This window comes from Pogona vitticeps, chromosome ZW-PAR (assembly GCF_051106095.1).
Source record: "Pogona vitticeps strain Pit_001003342236 chromosome ZW-PAR, PviZW2.1, whole genome shotgun sequence".
NCBI lineage: Eukaryota > Metazoa > Chordata > Lepidosauria > Squamata > Agamidae > Pogona > Pogona vitticeps.
In genome coordinates, this window is record NC_135800.1 from 3,567,329 (window position 1) to 3,594,354 (window position 27,026).

Below are 27,026 nucleotides of genomic sequence, written 5' to 3' on the forward strand. Positions count from 1 at the left end.
AAGCGTTTCCTTGGCTTGAAATGTGTTTGTTCCAGGTCTCCGTATCGACCTGAGACAGTTTTGTCATCCAGCCTGTCACGCGGTGATTGGGGTGGGGTGTGTGGGGTGTGTGTGTATGTGTGGGGGTGAGAAACCATGTCGTTAATGAACACATCAAGCAGCCTGGGTTATTTGTGCTGGCTAATTGAAAGAGCTTGCCAGGGGGAATTAAAATGTGGCTTAGATTAAGACAGGGAGGACAAAAGGCAGCTTGGTGCCTTCTTCACACAAGAAAAATAATAAATAAAGCGATAATGATCAGGGCCGGCAACTTCGGATTGATTAATTGCTTGAACTAAAGACCTTAAAAAAACAACAACAACCACACCTCAACTGTTTTTTTAGGTTACAATCCTAGAAATATTTATCTTGGAATAAGAATGGCCAGATTCAGTTTAGGATTTGCGTCTTGAGTAGATAAAGACACGTAACAAAAATGGGAAATCTGCAGGTCGGCCGCAGGTGGCCAGGGTCCTCAGTCAGAGCCTCCCCATTTCCCCTAAGCCCCGCCTCGTTTCTCTAGGCCACACCCCCTCACTTGGCCCACCCTGGTTGATAGCATTCACCCTCTCCTGTTCTGTCTTCCCAATTGAAAAGCTGATGGAGAGGGCCATGTTGGTGAGGAGAATTTCTGGGTGCCAATTTCTGGGCGCCTCTCCCCCACGGCTGAGTTGCCCGTTTTTTTTTAATTCAGTGAGTCAAGTCAATTTATTGTAGGGCATTTATTAGATTCTTAGGTTGTCTAAAAGGCTTTATATTTGCATCCGGGTACACCAGACTATATCTCTATAACTAAACGTTTAGTTATTTGTCGCATTTCTAGTTATATTAATGGAAACACATTTATGCCATTCTAGGATTCAGTAATTCCCGGCAGCCTCTTTTGCAAGCTCTGGGGGGGTCACCCATGGTGTTAGTCTTCAAGGCATCACAGGACTCTGAGTTGTTCTCAGCGGACAGTCATTGTGGCCAACCCTGCCCTTTTCAGGTTGTGATTTTCTGCCATTCTTTCTTGGTGAACAAAGACGAAGAGGTGGCTTCTGTCTCCTCCATGCAGGCATCGCTGTTGGGTAGCGTCCGTAGAAGCCCCGATGGGACACACACACCCTTTCCCATATTGTATCGGCATGTTGAACGAAGGCCATCCTGGATTTCTGTCTCCTTCCCCTCCCAATCCATCCCAGCCGCCTGCCCCGCTGTTTATGCGCCCGGCTTAGCCGAGGCAAGCTTGACAATAACGTTCACCAGCTTTTCAATTTTTCATCACTGCTCATGGTAACCATACCACCACTTGCTGCTCCCCTCAGGCTAACCCACCCAGCCGGCTGTCCGTCCTTCAGAACATTAATAATTCCTGCGCCAGGCGGCTCGGCGCAGCCCTTTCCGATTGGTTGGCACTGGGCAGAGCAGCCGTTGGCTTCATTAGGAGTCCCAGTGATCACAAGCCGTGCAGAAAAACCACCTGCATCGCCTGCCTGTCAGCATGGAAGGGAAGCTGACGGAGGACCAGCTGCTCTAACAGGACTAAGAAACCGACGGCTTGGTTGCTTGCATGCAGGATCTTGCACGTTAGCTCTGTGACACTGAGCAGGTCGGCACTATGCAGGGAGAACCGCTTGAAAAACAGTTCAGACTGCCGTGGCTCCATCCTTGTAGGATGGCGGGGAACCTAGAACTCTCTCCTGTCATTTTTGGGAATGCTAGAGCAGTGGTTCCTAACCTGATGTCCCCAGATGTTCTTGGACTACAACTCCCAAACATCCTGGCCAGTGTAGCTAGTGGCGAAGGCTTCTGGGAGTTGGAGTCCAAGAATCTCTGGGAACCGTTGCTCTAGAACAGTGATTCTCAAACTGGGGTCGCCAGATGTTCTCGGGCGGCAGTTGCTCCGTTGGCTTAGGGTTTCTGGGAGTTGCAGTCCAAGAACATCTGGGGACCACAGTTCGAGTACCACCGCTCTAGAGCTCTCTTGTCAAAGAGTTGTAAATCGCTCCTCAGACTACAAATCCCAGGATGCTTTAAGATAAGAGCCATAGCAACTAAAGTAGGGCCAAACCGGTATAGCTGGCTGGATAACTCAGTGGTTTAAGCATCTGGCTGTGGAGCCAGAGGGTTGGGAGTTCAGTCTCTCCCCCCCCCCCCCAGGAGAAGAGCCAGCCTAGGTGGCTTTGGGCAAGCTGCACAGTCCCAGGGCGCCCCTAGTGGAAGGTAAAAGTAAAGCACTTCTGAGCGATCTCTATCTAGAAAACCCTGAAAAAGGTCACCCTAAGTCAGAACTGATATACAAAACTGGTAAATCAGTGTTACATATTATTATTATGTAAAACCTACATGTGAAGGAGGCGTTGGGAATGTATGACTTTCCCTTTGTTCTTGGGCTACATCTCCCCTCAGCCATAGCTAACGGGTGAGGAATGATGGGACCTGCCGTCCTTCAACCACATTTCCCACCTTCACTTTAAAGCATCACAAACGACGATCGCAAACACAGGTACTTAAAAAATATCACACCGCTGATCAAGAGGTGAAACGGAGACCATAAACATTGGCAGAATTATGAGTTTGCTTTCATCTGCTTTTTCGTTTCCCCTCTTTTAAAAAATAAATCCCTTTTATTTGCTAATTTCATCGAGCTGTTGTTGGGGGTAGTCCACCACGCAAGTGTTCTGCGTATTGATATTGGAAGCTGGATCGATCCCTTACGGGGGCCCCGTAGTGATTCTCTGTAGTGTAATGGTTTTCCCGAGAGAGCTGTAAAATACATTGTGAGATTTTTTAAATAAAATAAAATATGGAGCATGAAAAAAAAAATTGGCTGAATTATGCAGGGAGAGGTGGCCTGTTTTCCTATTACTGAAGGAAACGCACAGAGAGCCTGTTGCATAGTGTAGAACGAAAACTTTTAGAAGCCGGGGGACTTTTTGGAACATAGATAGCCCAGTGATGTGTCATGGATCGAGTGACGGACTAGGACTTGGGAGTTGTGGGTTCAAATCTCCGCTCGGCCTCGGAAGCTTGGTGGGAGAGTGGAAGTGATAAAACCATTCACTTCTCTCGAAAAAACTTATTAGGGTTGAGTGACCTCTTGTGCTTCCTGGCAATCGTAGACTGGCTGTCCCGGCGTCAGACCCACGAGCCCTTTTCACCCTGCTTTGTGGGGGAAGCAGAATATGTTCCCTGTCACCACCTTTTGTCCTGGATGCCGCTTCGTTGACCCAGAAAAAAAACCCAACTCCAACTCCGGCGATGGCAGGGAAGGAGCAAGCCGGCAAATAGGATATGACAGCGTATCTGAGGCCAATATGGTAACCAGCTGTCTCGGTTGCCCGGGCCAGCCGGAGCTGAGGACGAGAGGAGCACCCACCTGAGGCCAGACAGACGCGGGTGGGGTGGGGGGGCTGGAAGGGAGGGGAGGCTGCGACGAGGATGCGGGATTGACAGGATCCGATACCACCTCCTTGCTGCGCTCCCCCTGCGATATTCTGTATGCCTTCCATACCCCTGTACTGTACGTGCTTGATGAAAAATGGCTCAGATAAATAGGTAGATAAGAAGGAAGGAAGGAAGGAAGAGAGAGAGAGAAAGAAATCCAGAGCTGTGTGACGCAGGATTTACCCTCCACACAGCCTTCCATCGCCCCTTTCGGAGCCCTGGATGTCTCATGTCATCTGCTCCAGATCCACCCTTGAACGATGGCATGTTGTTGTGACTCTCTCTGCTCAGCCTCCCCTCTTTCCCATCCGCCGGTTCGTCTGCTGGATCGGAGGCTCCCACGCGTTGCTCTGCTTCTCCCGACACGGAGAGGTCGTCCAGGTATCTGCTCTTGGAGGAAGGCGCCTGTTGCACCCCAGCCTGAGTCGCCGCTCTGTTTAGCCTCCGTGGCAAGGTGGATTCCTGCCTTATGTATATGGTTTGGGTGGGAGCAGGGCACTGAAGAACCCCTGACATGAAAACACCGCTGTATGGCCTGGACTGTCTCCCCTTTCCTCTCATTTAGAGGAGCTGATTTTTCCTTGTGTTTAGAGCTCTGATGGTCCCCCTTGGGCTTTATCCTCGGGATAACCCTTGGAGTATGTCAGGCTGACAGAAGGTGAGTGGTCCACTCCGTAAAGATTTGCACGTGTATCTCCTGAGGCCCTCCTTCTTCCTCTTCTCTGACAGATTGGAAGGGCTTCATTCCAGTGGTATCGTCCGGGCTCTTGGGTCTTTTTCAAGTCCTTTACATGTCTCCCTGGTGGGGGTCAAAGAGCAGCTATTTGGGGTTGCATTCAGATCAAGGAAGACACATAAAGGTCAGCTCCCCCAGTGCTGTGTTACCAAGCAAAATAAAATCTGTCACACTGTCTGCTTTTTAACCAAAAATCCTCATTTAGCCATGAAGCCGGCTTGGGCCCAGCTGTGCTCTTGTCAGCCAGATCCTACCTCAGAGGACTGTTGTGAGAGTAAAGGAGGGAGGAAGAGAGTCCTGTATCCATTGGATGAAAGACATGGTATAAAAAGGAAGGAAGTAGCTGATGATGGATGGATGGAAGGATGGATGGAAGGAAGGAAAGAGCTGATGATAGAAGAAAGGAAGGAAAGAAGAAAGAAGCTGATGAAGGAAGGAAGAAGGTCCTTAACAATTCTGTGTCAGGCAGTAATTTGTATTTATTTGTATTATTTCATTTTATTGTTTTTATACAGACAAGCTGTCTTAGAATCTACATCTCTCGGTTTGGCCTTGGAAAACGGCTCCCCTTCCGCAGACCTAGCTAGTACTAAATGCTAAGGCTAAATGCTAAACGTCTTTCCTGCAGCCTTGGATCGCCTGCGTTCTGTACGAGTTGGCCCTGAGAAGTTCTTGGAAACCAGATTCCAGGTTGTTTGGTTTGCTTGTTTGCTCGCTCGCTCGCTGAGAGGGCGAGACGTGCTCAGCGCAGCAGACGTAATGCACCTTTTGCTCGGCAAGCCGCACGCGTTTGCGGCCAAAGCGATCTCCGTGCGCGGGGCCCAAGGACACCGCCAGCCCTCTCCTCCATAACTACCCTTGGCGCAGAAAAGCTGCTTCCAGGCCAGCAGTCCGAGCCAACGGAAAATAGACTCTAATGAAGCCACTGTCTGCTCTCTCGCACTCCATGTTCGTTCCCCGGCAGACGCATAAAAGCCCAGCCGTGCGCCGCGCATTCAACCTGCTCCAAAGGGCAACTGCCAAGCTGCTTAACGACGGCGTAAAAACGCAACCTACAAGCCATTGCGCCGGCTGTTACTTCTTGATGATGGCCTGGGCGTGGGGGGCGCGAGAGGGCTGGCGTTATAAACTCTTGGCCTTGTAACCGTGTCTGAAATGGGCGAGCCGGGACAGACAGGACGGCGTGCGCAGGATGCACCAAGGTGGAACTCTCGAGTGAAGCAGTCAACTTTCATGGATGTTGGAAAGCGGCCCAGCCACCAAGGGTGTCTAGGCCCAGAGGCGGCCCTGACTCAAATATCTGATGCCAACGGTAGGTCATGCCAGCCGAAAATACTTCTGCCTCAGGATGAGAGAGATCCCTAGGGTGCTTCCATCCATGTGCCACGATGAGCCAGATGGTCTGCCAAGGAGATTTGGGGGCAGAAGAATCAACAGGCAGATCTTGGACGGATAAATACTAAATATTATTATTTCAACATCACACGAAGGGTGTGCATAACCCTTTACAGCTTATACGCTTGAAACCTCAGTTACGTTAGCAGGGACTGTGATTTCACCTCAACTTTTTGATTAGCAAGAACTCTAATGCTGTCCCATCTTAGGCATCGCTCTCCCATGAAAGCTCTCTTGCCATCAAGACACGTGTATGTGTTGGATTCTCTCAGTAACAATATGTTGTTGTCGCCTGTCCCTTTCGTCATGATAAGTACTTTGCACTGGATTGATCTTGAAGGGGGGCAATGAAGAGCCGTTGAACTTACGAAAGACTCTCCCTGGGTGAGCAGAAAAAAATGACCTCGCCGTGCTGCCAATATTTAGCAATGTTCTCAAAGACTTGGCTGTAGGGATTATCAGGGCGTGCGCTGTGTTTCAGAATTTATCAGAGTTTACCAACAGCAACGTAGCTACCTATAACTAGGTCTTTTTGGTGGATAACGAGGGGACAGTAAAATTAAAAGCATAGAATCAGGGCTACTTTATTAGTGCAGCCATTAATGGTTTTTTATTCCTTTCAAGTGCTACCTTTTTGAAGGACATTTCAAAGACCTTTCTAGAGGTACAAGGAAAGTCCTATTTTGTGCCCTTCTCTGGCTGACCCTTAAGGTCCATTAACTTCCCACGACTTCAAAAAAAGAACGACAAGCGCAAGAAGTAACGTATTTTCCAACACGGCAATTGTTTTTTCCAACAAGGCCGTGAGTTACCTCGTCAAGCACAGTTTCCAGCTCTCGCTACGCAACTCTGTCGTCTCCGACTCTTTGTCCTTTTTTGACCGGTCATCTGCTCCTGGATTTTCCTCCTCGTTCCCCAGCCTGCCTTGCAAGGAACGTCAGCCAGAACCGCGCGGCCGTTTTCCTCTCCACAACTCCGTGTGAGCAGCAGCTGTCTTCCACACCGGCTGTGGACATCAGCTGTTGCTTCCCCCAGGCTATCGCCTGACCTGGTTCAAAATGAAAAGAAAAAGAAGGGGGAGAAAAAGAAAGAAAGAAAGAAAGCAGAAGATTTGTTAGAAAAACAGTGGACATCCTCTTGACGTCGCAGTGTCTGCCTTCATCAAGTGTGCCGATACTTTTCTCGAACCAGTCGCTAGGCTCGTGTTCGGAAACAGTAGTTACGAAAAAAGTGTCTTGTAATTAATTCCTTTTTTTTTTTTTTGGAGAATGGCTAGGCTCGGTCACAGCTGGATGGAACAGCGAACAACTTTAATGGTAGAACTGCAACTTTAAAAAGTTGGGATTTCTATTTATGGGGGGGTCTGTGTGTGTATAACTTCACTCGTTGAGTGTGTTGTACTGTCTCAGGCCAGTAAGTTTCTGGTATTCCCATTTTTCTAAAAGTGTAACTAGAAATAAACTCTTTTCCATGTTTTATAACAAGGAAGCAAAGAAATTTCGGCCTTTCGGCCGTCCGTGGGTCTTTCCGTTGGCTGCATGGGGTTGATGGAATTTGGTGGGCCAGCAATTAATGTCCTTTTCTTAACCTCCTTTGCTTCTTTTCCTGGGGGGGTGGTGGAGGAGGGAGAGAGATTTTGTGGTTTGATGAGAACAAGGCAGCAGATTTGTCTTGCCCTGAAATCATCTCACAAACGATCAGGCAGAAGAAGGAGATGATGGAGAATGGAGCAGACCGGGGAGAAGTGTGTGTGTCTGTGTGTGCGTGTGTTTGACAGAGAGAGAGTCGCTGAAGGGGAAATACACAAAGTACCATTAGAACCAAATAACTCTGCGTGTTGTTCTGAATGCTGTAATTGGATTAGCTCTTCATCAGCATGCCCCATTTGGAGGGGAAGCAGTTTCCCCCCACCTCTCCACTTTTACGAAACCTGGGGGCTATGGAGTGCTAATCAGGAAGGGCAGGGGGTGCCGTCTGCTAACCCGACGGGGGGGGGGGGGAGCCCATTGCGATAGAGAGGTCCAACTTTTATTGGCAAATAATAATGTTTCACAGCAGAGGAGAGTGCAAAAAGTGTGGGGGGGGGGGGGAGAAGAAAAACTGCCAGGCATGAAGAACTGCCTTCGAAGTGACGGCTTTGCGTACATGCGTGAGGGAGGGAGTTTTGGGCTTGGATAGACTTTTTTGTGTGTGTGTCTGTGTGCACTGTCAAGTTGGAACCGACTTATAGCCACCCTAAGAGGATTTTCAAGATAAGTGAAATATTTAAGGAGTCGTTTGGCCAGTTCCCTATCCCCAGGAAGCTTCCGTGGTGGAGCAGGGATTCGAACTCAGGCCTCCAGAGTCCTATTCTGTCATTCTATCCACTGCACTACACTGAGCATCCCAGAAGGACTTTAAGGCGATTGAATATATAGAGGAACGAGCCTCTAGAAGTTGCTGGACGACAACGCCCATATTCCTTCTCTTTTGCCTCTTCCAACTGTGGTCTTCTTCCATTACGTCTGCTGTCCAATCTTCTCTGTTGCCTAATTTTCCTAGCTCTTGACTAGGAGGGTCAGCAAGGGTTTCATCTCATTGATTTTAGACCGCCATGACTTGTTGAGCACCTCCACGGGGAAGGTTCACACCCTGCAAGATTTTGGGCCTCTGGAGGAAATATCTCACAACAGGAGTCTTCATTGTGTGTGGGTTGCAAAAGATAAGAGTCCCCAGATTGCGGCCGGATGGTGGTATCCACGCCGTGTTTCCGTGTGCTTCTGTTCTGGCCCCCCCTGAACTGACACGGCTGCTCCTACTGACCGCGGTTTTGGGGACTCCCCCCCCCCCGTGAGCTGGGTATTCATTTTACCAACCTCAGAAGGACAGAAGGCTGAGTGAACCTCGAGCCGGCTACCCGAGTTCATCGGGATCAAACTCAGGCATGTGAGCAGAGTCTCGACTGCAGGACTGCAGTGTCACCACCGCGTGGCGTTCCTTAAGCGAGTGGCAGTCTAGGAAAGCGCCCGCTCTGCCCCGGGAGGGGGGGGGGGCTGGTCTGTTTGGGCGAGTGATGACAGGGTGCCCCACCTCACCCCCCAACGGACCCACACCTGCCTTTGTGCGCATGCTCCCTGAGCTGACCCTCACTCTGTTTCCACCCACCTGCCTCTCGAAGCATGAGGTGGGGGGGCTGTGCCCCATTTCCCTTAATGGGCCACCTCCCATAGGGCTGTTCTTAGCCCCCCCCCCCAATGGGAGTATTTTTATTTTTTTGCACACAGACTTAATTTAGTTAAACTAAGCAAGTGCCGGGAGCGGGGTGGGGTGGGGGGAAACCGTCGAAATTTGCATGCCTGTTTGGAAAAAGGAACATTAAATTCTCCACCAAGATTAGCATGGTAATATGGCATTAAACTCTCTGTGGCTGTCTCTTCCTTATATTGTTTCTCTCTCGAGCATGTGTATGTGTGTGTGTGTGTCTTGACTAAGTGTGTCTAAGAATTTAAAGCTCTCTCGAGCTCAGGGGACCTGCTTTTAGCGAAAAATATACAGACACAATTCCAGCATTTTCAAACAGAATTAGGGTTGAAATACTTCTTGTATATTCATGTCGAGCTAATGCATAAAGATGGGGAAGCCGCCCCAAGTGTTTCTGTAGGTGGGGCGGGAATCATCACGTCGTCATCTAAATTGTGCTTTCTCTCTCCTCTCTCTCTCTCTCTCTCTTTCCCAAACCGAAATTTGCGTCTTTGCAAACCGAGAAGGATGGAAAGAGTAAAGATCATGGGTGTGACTACGATGCAGTGAAACCTTAGCAAGAACGGGCTGTTCGGCACCCCTGACCTGTGTCGAGGAGAGAAACCTGGGCTTCCCACCCAGAATGTGGCTGGATTAGTTCTCCTGGCTGGGGCTGATGGGGTTTGTAGTGTGGCACGCCTCTGGGAAGCGCCAGGTTTGGGTCGTTTTAATAGGTGGACTGGTGATGCGGTTTAAGGCGGTGATTCTCCACTATGGGTCCCCCCCCGATGTTCTTGGACTACAGCTCCCACAAATCCCAGCCAGTGGAGCTTGTGAAGGCTTCTGGGAGTTGTAGTTCAAGAACCTCTGGGGGTATAGTTAAGATCTCTCTCTGTGTCCGAAGGAAAATCCATCCTCCTTTGGTCAACCCATATTTCAGAGCCACTTCCAGAAAACTGTTGACCCCAGAACACCCAGCCAGTGACCCACAGTGCCACCCATGGGTTATGTAGTGCCGAAGAGAGGCTGCCACAGGTCCCCCAGCTCTTGGCTGAAACCTCCTCCCAGTGGTTGTGGGTGGGTGTGACGGTTGGCAGGCGGTGCTGTCTGCGGTTTGTGATGCCAACGTTAATGGGTAGAGCGCAGGGCAAGAGTTCGCCTAGGCAGGCAGGCGAACATTCGCCAGTACGTCTCTCCAGGAGAAGAGTCTACCTCACGATTCCCACCCTAGTTAGCCTGCTCCGCTGTATTATTTTTATCTGCATACGTTGTTGATTTTAAGTGTTCGGTTGAGCTTTGTGGTTCTTACAGTCCGGTTGGTTTTAATCGATTTTATGACTTTATATTTATAATGGGTTTTACTCGTTGTTTGTTTTATTAAAGGGAAGATTGTAAGCTAACTCAAATACTGCTTTCTAAGTAGAAAGGCAGGGTGTCCCTGTAATAGATAAATAAATAACCCCAGCTAGGGAAACGAAACGCACGTTGCCTGCAAATTCAAAAATTTCCAACCTGTTCTCGGTTCCTTCTTTCCCTTCCTCTTTCGCTCATTCGGTGGAAGGGTGGAAGTTCAACAGGGAGGGATTGCCAGCCCAGGTCCTGATCCACTACTTCTGCCCAGACGTAGACTGAGTTCGAGGTCAGGCCCTTAAGCACCTGCTACGAACCCCATTTGAAATAAACCAAAATCTCAAAAGTTGTTACAACTCCACTGTGTTCTTGTCCGGGCTGAAGCAGAGATACAATTTATGTCCTTCAGTTTTACTCTTCTAAAGCCAGGGTTTGGAAAAGTCATTTTTCTTGGACTACAACTCCCATAATTCCTAAACAAGTGTCTGGCCAAGATCATCTGCACTTTTGCGCTTTCTATCACCATGTATGGGTGTGAAAGCTGGACCGTCAAGAAAGCTGATAGGGAAAAGACGATAACGCCGGGAAAGGCGGAAGGCAGCAGGAAAAGAGGAAGATCAAATACGAGATGGACTGAGTCCCTAAGGAAGCCACGGGCTCGCGTTTCCAAGAGCCGAGCCGAGCCGAAGATCGCTCTTTCATGGAGTCGCCATCCGTCAGAAGCAACTTAGCAGCATGTAACAACAACAGTGGCAAAAAGCTGTGCAAAAATGACCCCGTTGGCTGGGGGATTCTGGGATTTGTAGTCAAAATGGACAATGTGGCATCTCTGGACCAGAGGGAGGGAGAGAGCGGTGGCCGGGTGGCTCTCTGCCCGCGTTACTCCCCACGGCCTCAAGGTGGCGAGCTAAGTCTGGAAAGTGGCCGCCTTCTCTGGCTGGTTTTCAGAACAAAGGCCTGTTAGCCCCTCACCTCTGGCAAGCGAAAGGGCTGCTTCCACCCAGGAGAGCATCATCCTCTCCCGAACTCGTGTCAGTGCCCGAACAAAGCACCATGAGGTGGACCTTTAAGGGGCAGGGTTTTCATTTTGGAAATGGAGCCAGGCCCCGGCGAATCCCGGAATAAGGGATGCCAGTGTTATATAAATGCAATTTTCAGCATTTTACACGTTGCACATACAGGGAGGTTTCCATCACAGGTTCTTGTGCAGAAGGTAATGGACAAAGTCGGAGCGAGGCGGACCCGCAGCATCGGGACAGATTCTGTTGTTGTTGTTGTCGTCTTTTTTTGTTTTATTCCACCTTTGGATTTATTTCACGGCATGGTTAAGCTGAAGAGTAGCCCCCCGTGGTGGCTAACAAACCTTCTTTCACAAACAGATTTGAGACCAAAGCGAGAATCAAAGCCCTCGGATAAAAATAATGGAACACAGTTAAAATCATCACTGGAATCGTGAATCTCAGAGAGTGGAAAAGTCATGTTTTTAAAGCGGTGCCCTGATTTACATCGTGAAGCCGGCCATTCTGGGTCTTGTCATTCTCAAGGGAGCTTCATTGAAAAGTGGGAGCTTATTTTCTTTATCGGCTTATCCTTGCTAGGTTTCCGATGGTCTCTTAGAAGCCTATTCTTCCGTCCTGCCCTTGAATTGGATCCGGTTTCCCCCAGAATTGTTTGCTCCTGTTTTGTTTTGAACATTTTATTGTACGTCGCTTTACCAGGATGGTAAGAAAAACTTACAAGGATGGTATCAGGAAACCCATTCAGAGATAGTGCTCTAAACTTAGTGGCAGAAGCCCCTTGAGCGAGTGTCCGTACAGATGGAGATACTTTGTGTGGCCGTCTTCCTCGAATAAAAGCAAATAGTAACTAAATTTAAATGTTATCCAGTGGTTCCTTAAGCGGGGGATCAAATGCCCGCCTAGCTTAGTATCTCTGTCTGTTGTGGCCTCCTCAGTGGCTGAGGTCAAAGGGAGGCCCTCCATTTGTGCCTGGACTCTATCCCCCATCAGTCCTAGGCAGGATTACCGGCAGTGATGAATGCTGGGATTTGAAGTCCAGCAGCATCTATTCACACACATCCTTTGCCGACTCATCAATCAGGTTACTTGTTACACATGTCAGAGAGAGAGTGTGTGTGTTGTTAAAAATAAAATTCCAATGCTAAGAAGAGAAGTTGAAAACAAGCTGTCTAGATGACAGAAAACAGCCCAGGCAGACATGGGAAGATGCTCTTAGCAGGCTCTCCCTCCCTCTCTGCTGCCAGGGAAACAATCTGTTCCTCTTTTTCCAAAGAGGAACTTTACAATATGGCTGATGAGACGTCAGGAATCATTAAACAAAGCAGGGAAGGACAGAGCAGGAGCACGCACGTGTGAGAGAAAGAAAGAGAGAAACGTCTTTTTGGCACGAGGGAGAGGAGAGAGAATGGCCGTCCAAATTTCTCGGATCCATCACACCAACCAACGCCTTGTGCGTTCACAGCACACAAATGACGTGTGGGATCGGAGGGCAGGATTCGGTTGCTGGGGAAGGAATCCCTGCAGCTGTGGTCCGTAGGGGCAGATCGCTTTATGGATCCGTATCAATAAAGCTCTCCTTGCAGATTGGAGCTCTGTTGGGAGCAGGTCATTTGTAAAGCTAACGGGTCTTAATTGCCTGTTCCAGGACCAAATCCCTCTCAAAAACACTTTGCCCTACAATTAACGTGGTATGCCACTGTGGAAATGTTTACATCCGGATCGGGAACTTGGTTGTAGGCAGAGAAGCACGGGCTTCGTTTGCATGTTGATTGTGCCGACCCAGCAGCTTTGAAGGACTCTGCTTTGGAGGGAAAACAAGCTATCGCCGTCTAATTCTGAAGCTGCCGTCTCGTGCGGTTTGGTCTTTACTCTTCTTGCACCATCAGCCCTGGCTATCTGCTAAACACCCCTTCTGAAGCGTGAAGCTGAGCAGCACAAAACACGTCTTCCTTATCAAGAGTGGCATGTAGTTCTTTAATTATTTTCATTAGTTCATTAATTGATGACATGTGTGTTCTGTGTCGTCAAGTTAGAACCGACTTAAAGGGACCCTAATTGGACTTTCAAGGTACGTGAGATATTTAAGGAGTGGTTTGACCAGTTCCTCTCCAGCAGGGAGTTCCTGTGGCTGAGTGGGGATTCGAACTCAGAGCTCCACAGTCTGGGCAAAACGATGCCCAATCAAAGCATATGACTCCTTTAATCTAATTGTCGCATATCAGTTCAGAGGAAAAGGTTGAGGAACATCATGCATAAAGCCGAAAAGAAACAATCCTTAGCTCAGGACTCCAGCCAATTAACAAATTAAATCGGGATCTGTGGAATGCAGTCCTTCCAAACGTCCTTGGACTGCATTTCCATCCCGTCCAGCTATTGGTCAGCCTAGCTGTGGCTGATGGGAGTTGGAGTCTGGCCACAACTCGGAGGCACACTTAAGTAATTCAGCTGCTTTATGTTTATCAAGCCCAATCTGCTATAGTGACTCAATAACCAATAATAATAGTAATGATGTTTAAAAATGGGTTTTTATACTTATTGCTGTTGAGTGGCCAGCCCAAAGCGAAGCGTATTGATCTCAAGTTGGCAACCAGAAGCTATAAGTGTATTGCTTTGGTCTCTGGGGGCTGGCTTTTGAATCAAGGGACGTTGGGTGTTTACTTTTAAAGACAGTGTTTTTCATCGACTCCAACAAACAAGTTGGAGTAAATAAAAAGAGAAATAAAAATCACACAATGCCCGTCATACAAGCCACCGCAGCTCTCCGCCTAGCCTCTGTGTCCGCCTCGTCATAATGGAATATTTTTCTTTTGCGTTTGCCAAACAGAAGTACGGGGTTACATTTGTCAGATGGGAAGAACTGTGGGCAAAAGTTTCTCCTCTCCCCCTTTAAAAAAAAAAAAATTTGAATCCTGAGTGTTGCACCACAGCCGGGCCCTCTTCCTTCTTCAGCCCTTCTGGCCTGTGGCTGACAAACTATCCCCTCCTCTTCCCCGTGTTTCTCGTCCATCATCTGGGGTCTGTCACATCGAGTGGCATCAAAGTCACGGCGCGCCAGACATGACAGCCACGATGCGATGTGTCACGGCTTGTGTTTTGCAATCCAGAAAAGGGCGACGTTTGCCCCGGGATGTGTTTCTGTGCGCGCCGAGGGCCCAGAGGTTGGAAGGACAGGAAAGAGAGCAGATGTCACATTTTGCAAGTGGCAACGGGGAAAGGCCACGAGGATGTGTTTTCGTGCCGTTAAGTACATGTGACTAGGTTGCGGGGGGGGGGGGGGGACAGAAGTCCTTCCAGAAGGCACAGAGGCTGGGGACGCGGCACGGGGGCGTGCGGAAACCGGGCACACCTCGGGGCTTAGAAGTCACACGTGAAGAGCAACGTCGGATCATAGAAGGGTGAAGTTGGAAGGGGTCCTGTAAGGTCATCGAGTCCAACCCTCTGCTCAGGGCAGGGAATAGGGTTCCGCTGTCGTACTGCTCTAACAGTTGAGAAGATTTTCCTGATATTTAGTAGAAATCTGGCCTCCTGTCCCTTGAGCCCATGGTTGTGCATTCTGCACACTGGGATGATCAAGAACGGATCCTGCCCCTCCTCTGTAGGTCTACCTTTCAAGTCTTTGAAAAAGGCTCTCCTGTCTCCCCTCTGTCTTCTTTTCTCAAAGCTAAACATGCCCAGTTTTTTCAGTCTTTCCTCCTAGGGCGCTGTCACCTTCTCAGGAGTCAGGTTGGGATCAAGTTACTTTTCAAAAGGAATGGCAGGAACAAAAGAACCCTATTGATGTGATGGGTAACATTCCTGTTTGGTGCTTCGTTGAAAAACGCTGTCAGCCGTTTTTGAGATAAATTGTACAAAGCTATGGCCATTTTCTTACCAATCTCAAGAAAAGCTTCCCCCTTGCCCACTAAATAGCAGTAAGTAGCAAAAATACAAGGAAGAAATGAGAAAACATGTGATGTGGTTGCATTAGACCTCTCACAAGACTTGCGTTCAAATCTCTGCTCAGTCGTGGCCATTCACTAGGCGGTGGCACCACTTCTTGACAACTCCCATTCTTTTAATAAAATAAAATGAAATGAAAATAATAATCAGCAAGTAATGTGAGAGGTTCTTTCTTTAACAATACAATGAATAAGAAAAAACATTTTAGGTTTCCAAAACTATAGTTTATGTAGTTATGTGCCATCAAGTTCCTTCTGACTTATGGTGACCCTATGAATGAATGATCTCTAATTTGTCCTTTCCTCTTGCAAACCTAACCCTATGGCTTCCTTTAGGGAGCCAGTTCATCTCGTATTTCACCTTCCTCTTTTCCTGCTGCCTTGCCCCTTTCCGAGCATGATGGTCTTTTCCAGAGAATCCGGCCTTCTCAGGATGTGCCGAAAGTAACCCAGCCTCCCTCTCAACCTTTTTGCCTAAGTACCAGGTGCTAATTAATGCTAAAAAGTCATTTTTTCTAACCTCTGGGGATGGGGATATAATTCTGATAGCAAAGCACATTCCTGGACTAAGAAGAGCCGGTCTTTCTGACCAGAAATCCGCCCCGTAAAGCAGGATCGGAGAAAAGTGCAGCCTTTCTGATGCCGTACATACAGTATTTGGATTTCCGTCGTGCGTGCATCCTCCCACACAGATAATGCTGGATTTGAAGGAAAAAATGCTCTAACTTCGTTTAGGTTTCTGGGTCCTCTCTAACATGTGCATGCACACAGATGCATGCCCATGTGCCTCGTCCAAGCTGTTCCCTCCTGCGCTTGTCCGAATGCTGGCGAGACCCTCCTCAACCTCCTAGTGATCAAAGATTATTTATAATGAGTCAAATATGTTTTTAAGCTGTCGCTCTCCACCATTAAGGGCAGCTCTTTCGCTGTTGCTTTAACTTAATTAGAGAAACTTCCTTGCTAGAGCAAGCGAGGGAGAGCATAAAGTGTCTCTCTCTGAGACGGGAAGGGGGGCCATATAGACACGAGAGGAGCCCCTGTCGCTCACATCTGTATTTTTTTCAATTTATGGCCCCGGCACGTTCATTTTGAAAATGGCCCGGCATTCTTGGCTGCTGAGTGCAGGCCTAATGCGAGGGCCTTCAAATTAATAGCCGCTTGCACCTTTCATTATGATGATTAAATAGGGCTGGGGGTGGTGGTTGATGGATACGCTTCTTGAAGGAACCTAAAAGCATAGGAGATGTAGGGAAGGGAGGGGGAGCAACAGGGGGGCAGTTTACTCGGAATGAGTTGCGAAATCTAGTCAAGATGAGCCGAGGTGGAGACAGGATCCTATCCGGAACGTCTGATTCCAGATGGTACGGTTTAATAAACGGCTGAGTGATTGTTGACCGTCTGGATGTTTAGGGCTCCGAGAACCCTCCCAGTCAGCGTGGGTAAGGTCAAGGGATTATGGGAGGTGTAGTTGAAAGCCAAAGTTGAGACCCACTGGTGTGGATAATACGGTAGGGCCCCTTTATCCATCGGATCAGTACCCGCTGATTCACTTATCCAGTCTGAAAAGATGAAACATACTAAGAATCTTAGACCAATAGATTTCTAAAGGTGAAGTTACAGGAATTGGCCACTAGAGGGAGCTAGAGACAATGCGATGTATAGCATTCGCTCAAGAAATATATTTCCATGGTGTCATTACTAGAATTGGCCACCAGAGAGAGCCAGAGACCACGCTATGTGTAGTGCTTGTAATTAAATAGCATTCACTATAAATGCGTTTTTCGGCTATAGTTGAGATGGATCCGACGTTTGGTGTTTGTTCTCTCAGCGCTAACAGGATGGTTGACATCAGGGTTGGGGAATGTTTGGGACTACAAATCCCCTTAGCACCTGCCGCATGGACCGTGGCAAGGAATATAGGTGTAGTGAGTCCTACATTTACTTGGACCCAAACTGGAGTCGATTTTATTTATTTTGTTGTTTTAAATTACATTAGGTGTATTTGGAGTGAAGTAGAACCTCCACTTTCTGGGGGCAGTATCCCTTTGAATATTGGGTGGATGGAGATCAGCTTCATGGACAGTGGGAGGAGAATATTTGGCCCTTCGTGGAGAACGAGCGAGAGATTAAAAACCTAACGCTAGCCAATCCAGACCCTTGTAGCCGCCAGGACTGGGGCCAGGATCCCACCCATTGCATTTCTCCTTGGACAGGAAGGGCCAGTGCCCCTCCCCACCAGTCCTAGCTGGTGCTGGTGATGCCACATGGCAGCGGGCACGTTTTTTACCAAGCTGCAGCCGGCGCTCCGGTTTATAAATCACAGCATCACTCTGCCTGCATTTTTAGCATTTATCGTGCCTTGCTCTGTGATCCTTAAAAGCTGAAATTAATGACAGCCTTGCTGCTGCTCATTAATAATTGCTTCGTTACTGTATACAATTGCATCCTCTTGACAATAACGGCATTTGCCCGGGTATTTCTAATTATCTGGCATTTCAGCTCCCTAATGGAGCCCCCCCAGAATTCCTTTCCGTGGAAAGATCGCTCGCGAGGCCCCAGTGACACAACAAGAGGGGCTCTCGATTTCGCCTTGTAGCACCGATGTTTATTAATCATACAAAGAAGGGAGGGGGGGAATAGGGCATTAATTGGATTGATAAGGTGGGGAGTGGCCGACGGTGCTGTTGTATACTGAAAATTAAGGCCTGGTTTGGGAGGCTTGCTGTCAAGGAAGTAGGTACAGGATTGGACCCTCGGGTCTTTTAAAATGTAAAACATTGCATTTCTGAGGCCATTTCATGCTGTTCAGAAGGTCCTGGAGAATCTACCTTCAAGAGCATGCTGCGTCCGACTGGAAGAAAAAAACTCCTTGGAAAGATAGAAATATTGGGAAGAACTTTATTAGGTGGTGGATCCATATTCCTAGAGATACGATCTTCCCGAAGGCACCTTAAAGGGTTGATCAGTCTCCTTTTTCTCTGATCTGGTCTTTCCTCCGAGCACAAAAGCCAAACTGCTCTCCAGCTAAACCCCCCCCCCCCATGAGATTCCTTGTGGAATCTGCCTTTCCTGGGTCCTTTCTTCCTTTTGTCCTCCTGTGAGATGTTTTGGATGGCAAGTAAGCTCCCTCGGGTCCCTTTCTGGGAGAAAACAGGGGCGGGGATTGAAATAAAGAGATATAAATGCACACGGCTCGGAAAGAGAAGGAAGATGCAAGAAACCTGGTTCCTTCCATGGCAGTCAATTTCACCCGGATCTCTCTCTCTCCCCAAAGGTGGAAGAATCCTTAATGAAACAAGAGGCAAGGACGAAAAAGCCACATTTGTTTGCAAATTGATGGGCAGACGCTTCTCCCACACCCTTTCTGGAAGACATCCAGCATCTATTCTGCTGTTAAGTTCCCCCCCCCCTTTCTCTGAGAGGCTTGGCAGGTGCTTTGGTGTGTGAGCAAAAAAGGGGGCGCCAGGGGAGTGATCCTCCCCTCTTCTTTTTTTGCCAAGCTGAAAATTCCAGGTGCCCTCTTGGTCTTGGTGGCATGCGTGCGTGCGAGGGGGTGGGGGAGTGCGCGGGATGGGATGGGAGATGGAATTACAACCTATGCAGGTAATTAGCAAAATTCAGAGCGCCGCAGCTTTCAGCTTGCACCGCTGGAACCTGTCACGGGGGAGCTGCTAATTAAGCCGGCTTTGGAGAACGGTTACAATAGCTGCCGCAGCAGAACTGATGCGCTGTATGCAGTTCCTGGGGATAATGGTGGGGAGACCTGCTTTGTCCTGATTCTTTCTTTTGTCGCTGCCCCTCCCCGGAACCCACCCCAAATCCCATGCAGGGAACACGCTGAGGTGAACTGCTGGGGAGTAACCTTACAAGCGCAGCCGGGGGGCCCTGGGTGTTGGGGTCCAAGTTCTTAAGGAGGCTGGGAACTCAATTAGTGCTCCTTCGTCCTCATCAGTGGACAAGGTGAACAGCAGGGCTGCTTTGCAAGACCACCTCGCCAGCCGGGGACACCTTTTCTGCACATGCTGTGGGTGCATACAGGCCCTCGTGGTGCTCAGTGGCCTCCTTGGCTCGGAAAATGGGGGGGGGCTTCCCAAATCCAAAAGACAGAGGGTCCGGTCAGCCAACGCAGCAGTTCTTAGGGTCTTTGCCGATCGGTGGCTCCCAACCTGGGGTCCCCAGATGTTTTTGGACTACAACTCCCAGAAGCCCTGCTCAGCACAGCGAGTGGGGAAGGTTTCTGGGAGTTTTAGTCTGAGAACATTCGGGGACCCAAGGTGGGGAACGCAGAAGCCGTCCAGTTAGTTGTCTTAACTGGACAACTTCCGGTTTTGCCAGTAAATCATAGTGGTTAGATTTGCCTTTCCTTCCTTAATGGGTTAATATTTTTGGGGGGGGGTAATGAGAAAGACGACTGGAAGAATGGGTGAGAAAATAGTCCTAAAATGGAAGATATGGACATGTAGGAAACCATAAAATTCTGTGAACCCAACTAGGCCAGTGTGCAAAGAAAGAAAAAATCGCTGGTCTAAATTAACTTCATAGTCCCATCATGAGTAGATCTCTGGAATCGATTGAGGAAAGCTGTTCTCCAGAAGCTCCCTCGGGGCTGCTTTGTGACCACAAGAGGTTTGCAATCTGAATTTAAGTGGTTCATCTTCCTCTGCCTTGCCCCCCCACTCTTTCTGCCCTTCTCGAGCAGCGGGGTTGCGTTGCTCACAAAACCCACAGTCGCTCCCTCCCTGGCCTGAGGACACACAGACTCGGCAGGACAGCCACCAAGCCGTGAAAGCCAACAGCCCAGTGAAAACAAAAACTCTCAGGAGGCAGATCCCATCTTGTGGCAGGTCCAGGTGTCGCTGGACTCCGGCTCCAATCGGCCAGCATGCCTAGTGGGACACGTGCCGGGTCGTGAAAGATTAAAGGCCTAAAGGGAGCATAAAGTTGCTCTTGAAATCAACTCCGTATTCTCAAATGTTTTGAGCATAGCGAAGAGGATTCTGTTACTAGGAAGCTAGAAGCGGATAGCCACGTTTATAAAATTAGGTGTGGTGTAGGGGATATGGCTGGAAAAAGGGGAAGAGCTCTCTTTTCCCCTAATAATAGAAAGCACAACAGAGCCGCCATGGATTGAAGATGAATAAAAGGAAGGTTTTTTTCCACCAACTCCTGCAGGGAATTCCTGCCACACGGTGCAGCCCGTAGATAAATAAAATCTTTTTGTTCGGGAGCTCCCGACGCAGGAGACAGACCGAGGAAGAAGGTGTGCATTTCTTTCGAGTTTAGAGCTGAGCAAAGCGGCTGGGAAGGAATCTTACTTTATTCCTCGTTGAGGTCCTTGGAGAAATTAAGCAGGAATGATCAGCTGGGAGTTAAAAATCAGCCGCACCTTCTGTGGCTTGTGTTGGTTTGTTCCCAGATTTCTTTCAGGAGGAAACGGTTAAGGGTTGCCCCTGTGATGCTTACACGAGGCCATCCGTCCTCATTCATAGCTTTAAAAAAAGGGGGAAAAATCTATTGTGACGTTTCAGGAAAAGGGGGGAAAAGTGAATAAACGAGGGCATTATTTTTTCATCTCGAGGCTCAGCGTCTGTTTGTCTAATTAAGAAAGAGAGCCCGGAAAGTCAACCACGGTTGACGGGCACATTTTATTTAACTTTTCCTCTGTCAGAAGGAGTTTAAATGTGTAATGAACAGGCCGCGGCGATTTGAAATATAATCCCATTACTTTGATGAGATTACCAAGGCTAGGGGAGTTCACAAATCATGCTTAGGGCTTTTTATAGCCAACATCGCCCTGTTGAGATCTTTACATTTAAAGCAAGAGGTGGGCAAGGAGAATAAAACATGACAGAAACACCCCATGCTCTTAACTGTTTGCTCACCTGGCCTGGAGGCAGCTCCTTCTCTGCTCACGCGCCAGAGGAAGAGCGTTGCTTGGGATCGGGGCCTTGTGGCAAGAGGCCCTTCTGAATTTCTTCTGGGTCCTGGTGAGCCTCAGTCTCCGGGTGGATCAGACCGGAGCGGTACAGTCCTGACCTGATATAAAGGGCTGAGCCATTTTAATCTCTTTTTTTTTTTGCACCCAATATCAGGCATTGCATTCTGAACCTATCACAGGTCCCTTTGCAAAACGGGAAGGTTTTCGTTTTGGACGGTCTGGGATAGAGAACTGAGTGGTTCAGGTCAGAGGTTGGGTGTTCGAATCTCCCCTTGTGCCTCCTGCAATAAAAAACCAGCCTGGGTGGCCTTGGGCAAGCTGCACAGTCGCAGGGCACCCCCCTCCCACGAGAATAGCCAACCCCTTCTGGGTATTTTCTACCTGGAAAACCCTGGAAAGGGTCGCCTTGAGTCAGAATTGCCTTGATAGCACATATTTATTATTATTATTGGATTGTTTCCTGCACTCTACTAGTAGTTTGTAACCGCCGTTAACTCTGTACTGGTAGAAAGCTAGCAGAAAAGCAAGTTGACTTCTCCAGCAATTGCAGTCTTCTGTTTATTGGGGGGGATTTCACATGGACCTGCATCTTCCCACCGCCTGCTGTGCAAAATGGTGGAAGGCTTTCTCCTGCCTGTGGAGAAAGAATAACCGAGGACATCTTGTTCTGTTGCCCGGGAAGATTTGCGTGATCCTCTTGTGATAAGAAAGGGAATAAAAGCAAGAAGAAAGAGCTTAGGTGCTTTGGAGGGGGTGAGCTGGAAGGCATCAGATCCACTGTCTTGAAGAGAACTGCCTGCTTTCTTAAAAAAAATAAGTTTCTAGTCCTTATGATGGTGAAAGGAAGCTTGTAAATCCAGGGCCTCTTAATGAGAAGGACCCAGGGCTCTTGACCTTCTGAGACATACACGGGAGGGCATGAAAAGGCATGCAAATCTTTTTGGACATGGTTTCAGTTCACACGGGGGAACATGTTCTGGCGAGTCCCACCCACCCCAGCCCCGAACCTGTGCAATAACCGAGAGGGGAGAAGGTGTTCCTGGGTTAGCGGCTCCCTCCTCCGGCTATAAAGCTGAAATGGGGAAGGGAGAATACTGTACGGGACCCCCTTAAGGTGGAAAGTTTGAGCGCGGCAGCTTTATACCTCTCCCGAGAGCTCCTCTTCTTCCTTTTGGCGCCTCATAAAAACACCTGCCTGCTCGGAGTAGCGGAAGAATCTGTGAAGAAGGCCACACTGCGCCCGGGCTGATGATTTAAGCAGCATTAATTTCAGCCGAAGCTGCCTCCTGAAATGTAGCAACAACTCCAGCAGGCAGATTCCCCTGGAAATTCATGGTTCCATTACAGACATGTCTCCATGAATAACTGCCCCCATTAATCTTGGCCGGGCTGCACCCAGGCATTGCCTTTAATGAGGTTCCTTCCTCTGGTTTCTTCCCCGGGATTGGGCTCTCGAGAGTGTCGGTTTCCCCCTCCTACCCAGGGCCCGAAGTGCTCTAAAACTTGGCCAGGGTCTGGGAAGGAGGAGCCGGCCAGGAAACCCGACTGCGACGGATCCAGGGTGGGTCAGCCAAAGGACCAAATCTAGGCCATGACAATCCAGTCTGTGGCTCTCTCTCTCTCTCCCCTCCCCAGCTTTGCAGTTTAGGATTCGTCTCATCACGGTGGAAAATAAAAATGTCCATATGGCTATGGGTTCACAGAGGCGTTAACAGCTCTCCCTCTTCCTCTCCTGGTCTTCTAGGACAAAGAGCTATTTAAAGATAAACTGACCTCTTGTCCACGTGTCATAGCGCTATCTTATTAGGCACCAACCGGGCATAGGGTGGCTCCATGTGCCGTTCCATTTTTTTCCCTGCCCTGGATTTGACCCACTAGGCAGGCGTACACAAGGAAAGTATATCCTAGTGGTGGTTATGGGAAATCCATATCATTCTTGCTATTATTAGCAACACCTGAGAGGGCAGGTTGATGGAAGAGCATGAGATCAGAGGCCCCGGGTTCAAGGTCTTGGCCATGAACTTGCGAGGCAGTTTTAACTCAGCGGCTTTAGATCAAGTACTGCTGAAGGGTTAGGGACAAGAATAATAATATTCACTTATCTAACCAGGTCATTGTAGGCATTACTGAGTTTGGGGAAAGCGTGTCTTTGCCAGGAGGCTACAGAATAAATCTGTTGCTTCAGTTTGGAAATAGGGGGTCATCTTGTTCCGGTTTCTCTCCCGTGACACCTTCTTCAGAACCTCTTCAGAGAATGACAGAGGGAAAATGTTCCATTTTACCTGCTTTGTTAGCAGTGGCTAGCTTTCTACTTGCAGGGAGCTTCCTTCCTCAGTTTCAATATAACGGAGCGATCAAAAAAGTCATCCACCCAGCAACTCATTTAGTTTCTTTTGAGGTTAGAAAAATATATTTCTCATGTGATGTATCGTGTCTGGGACTTTTTAAAAAAGGAATTTCTGCCACAAAACTGGGGGCGCAACTGGAAGGAAACCTAACGACAGTTCTTCCCCCAAAGGGGCATCTTAACCATCTGGGTAATTTTGAAGAGCAAATAACTAAAAGTTATGTGGGATTTTTCAGCAGAAAACTAGTCTGTAATGCCTTTTGCAGCCACTGATTCCACGTCTGCATGAAAGCCCGACCATTAACAACGGTGGGAAAGACAAATATCCCGGATCTGAGATGACAATTGCGAAATACGTGGAACGCTTGGAAATGTTGCAAAAAAAAATGCTCAAGAATAATCGTCAACCCTTGCTCTCTTGAAGACAGCAAAGTAGCCCAGATGCAACTGTTGGTAAAAGCAACTCCATTTCTGCTACCAAGAGAAATCCAGAAAAAAAAAATCATGATTGGCATGCTTCCGAGAACAAAGACCATCATGCCTCAAGGAAAATATCCCAAGTACAGTAGGATCCCTGTATCTGTGGAGGATTGATTCCACACACACACACCCCCGTGGATGCTGAAAACCACATATAATAGTGGATGCTATAAATAAGCTTTTTAAAAAAATCCATATTTTTACTATGTATTACCAGAACTGGCCACTAGAGGAAGCCAGAGACTATGCTATGTATTCCTCAATAACAAGAATACGTAGCATAGGCTCTGGCTCCCCCTAGTGGCCAGTTCTGGTAACTACAACATGAAAATACATATTTCTAGGTGTGTTTTTTAAAAATGTTTTTAATTTTTTTTCAGACCGTGGATAAGTGAAACTACAAATATTCATCCCACAGATAGATACAGGAGTCCTGCTGGGCTGAACACCACATTTGGCAAAATAATAATGAGCTAATAATCACCTTTCCCCACCCAGACTCAGATCACTGAAAGAACTGGATCCTGGAATAAGGCCTAGAGAAAGATTAGACCTGGTTTATTAGTAGTAAAAACGAATACAATTGTCCTACAAGTTTTGTTTTTGTAAAGAAATGTAATCCAAGTCACAAGCCATACGTTTGTGGGTGTGTCTCTGTGTTGGATGTGTTATGGATGGAGGCCGTGTTAAGGTTGAGCCTCTGGACCTTTTTTTTTTTTTTTGCAGAATTGCTCGGCCAGCCCGCAGGTGGCTTTGCTCGCAATGGTTATTTTAGAGAGTCCTAGAAAAGAAAAGCCAACAAACAAACAAAAACAGAATTCACCCCCCCCCAAAAAAAAGAAACAAGATGTCAGGCCTAGAGGGGCGTCTTTTCCTGCCGCCCCTGCCCCCAGTTGGAGGTCTCAAATGCCCCACGGTCCTCTTTCGGGTTGATATGGCTCTTGATTTCCATCAAAAGGGCAGCGCCCGTTTGCCAAAAGTGGCCTCCATCCTGCCAACCTGTAAATGAACAGTTATTTTATTTTTCCTCCCCTGCTAGGCCCCCAGCCATCGGCAGCCGGAGCTCCGGAGTCTCCTCCCCCAGGTTGTTGTTGTTGGTGCGACGTCGTGGCTTTTGTCCGAAGGCTGGCCGATGTCTCGTCCCTTTGCGTCTGTCTAGAGACCCGCCTAGACTCTCACTGTTGCCCGGACTTCTTCTCCTTCTGGAAGCTAAAGCTGGTCCTCCGACTCAGTTTCCGTTGCTTCTGGGCCAGGTACTCCGCTCGGGCGGTGCTGGCGCGAGATTCCAGGATGTAGTTCACCTAAAGCCAAGAAACGGCAGAGAAAGAGAGGGGCGTGCGAGTCTTCAGACTTCCCAGCTGTGGGACAGAGAGGGTTGCTCTAAAAAGCACATGATTGTTACAGACAGCTCACTTCTGACTAATGCAAAGTGGATAAAAACCGAATTGACTTAGATCGCATTTTAAATGTTTGCTTTTAAATCAATTTTTCATTTAAATCATCAAAAAAAAATCCCAGTCAGTATTTTTGAATCCGTTCTTGTTTGCTCCTGATGTTCCTGGCTGTTTTTCCCCAGCATAATTCTGTGCCGCGTGGACCTCGCCCCCTGCTCTTCACATCTCTAGAAAACTGGCACCAGTCACTTGCCAAGACAAACTCTCTCAAAGAAGAAGCCACGTCTACCCTGAGCTGTTAACAATGTGCATTAAGACTCTTCCTTCTTCCTGTACCTTTCCTTCTGAGGTTTGCACCCTCAGCGGTCCTTGTGCGCGCCCAAGTGTGTTTTGGCCCACGCACCTTGATGAAGGCATTTTTAAATGATGTTTAACAAGCCAGCTCTTCCTCAAAATTTATTATCTCCCAGCAGTTGGGCAATAATCACATAGATAATTTTAATGGAAGGTTAATGCAAAAATCAAAAGATAAAGGCACCCTTTTGCTCTGCCATTAGCTGGTTAATACACTGTGGCGTGAAACCTTGCCCAATTTTATGCACTGCGAGGTGCTTTGCTTCTGCACTGGATTATGGCAGCAGGCGGGGGGGGGGGACACGAAGATACGCCGGACGGCGTTGTGGACAGTAAGATCTCAGGTAAAGGACCTAATGGGTGAAGTCTGACTGAAATAAAGACAAGGAATTTGTAAACCAACCAACCAAGGAGACAGGGAATTAGTCAATGGAGTCGTCGGCGTTTTGTGCAGGTGGTCTTTGGCTTGACTTGCTTGCGTGAGTTGTCTAATTCCAGGTTACTATAAAATCCAATTTGAACAGAATTCAATTTGTGTTATATTTCCTCCCATCTTTCGCCAGAGTCGTTCAAGGCTGGGCAGGCAAGTCTTCCTGGCAACTCTGTAAAGTAATTTGAGCTCGGAGGGACAAGAAAGGAACTCAAGATAATTCAGAGGACTTTTTGACCCATCGGAGATTTGAAGCAAGACCTATCTAACGGTCAAACCGCATCTGCCCTCGAGGATTTTGCTTGGTGCTGATGCACCTTGGAACGGCCTGACAGCTAAGCCTAGCTTTTTTTTTTTGCTCTTGCATCTAAAACAACTCATGGAATGAAACAAGCCTGCACCCGTCTGGACAGATGCTGTTCTGCTGTGGTTCTGCACATGTTGCTGTCCGGGATAACCCTCTCCATTGTCGGGAGAGGACAGAGAGCTCTGACTCATACACGGAGTTCTTCCTAGGGTTCTAGGTCACTCAGAACTGACTCCACTTGATCCTGTGTAGAAATGACCTGCTCCTCTTGGGGAGACCAACAGGAGGGGATCAAGCCCAAAGCAGCCAATCACAAAGAGAGGCAACAAGCAACCTCCTCTGGCAGTGAATGGACAAGAGAACCTTTTCATTCTTTATGGTCTTCGGTGTGCTTCTCACCCTCTTGCAGGCACCAATGTTCCCGGTGAGGCGTGAGCAAACCTTCTGATCTGGCCTTCTGGTAGATCTCTGGGCGATTCACAGTTGATCCACTACCTTGTTTTAACAAGAGCAGTAACATTTCCCCCCCTTCCTACACCAAGTGGCTGAAAGCAAGAAGACTGGGGTGTGAAGCATCTGCCAGATGTTTTGGACTACAGTTCCAATCATTCCCACCACTGTGAACGTTTCCTGTTTAGAGTTTTAAAAACC

At 48.3% G+C, this 27,026-nt stretch overlaps 1 protein-coding gene and 1 long non-coding RNA gene across 8 annotated transcripts in view; one reads left to right on the top strand and one right to left on the bottom strand.

The window, feature by feature from the left end:
• The window catches only part of LOC110082923 (uncharacterized), a 93,161-nt gene that overhangs the window by 4,409 nt on the left and 61,726 nt on the right, over nucleotides 1-27,026 (top strand). The window lies entirely within an intron of this gene.
• Nucleotides 24,428-27,026, bottom strand: part of MAPKAP1 (MAPK associated protein 1) — a 119,309-nt gene continuing 116,710 nt past the window's right edge. For all 3 annotated transcript variants that reach the window (XM_072985018.2, XM_072985017.2, XM_072985016.2), the window contains one exon: nucleotides 24,428-25,191. In XM_072985018.2, the coding sequence (XP_072841119.1) occupies nucleotides 25,066-25,191 (126 nt within the window). In that variant the 3' untranslated portion in view covers nucleotides 24,428-25,065. The remainder of the gene's footprint in view (nucleotides 25,192-27,026) is intronic.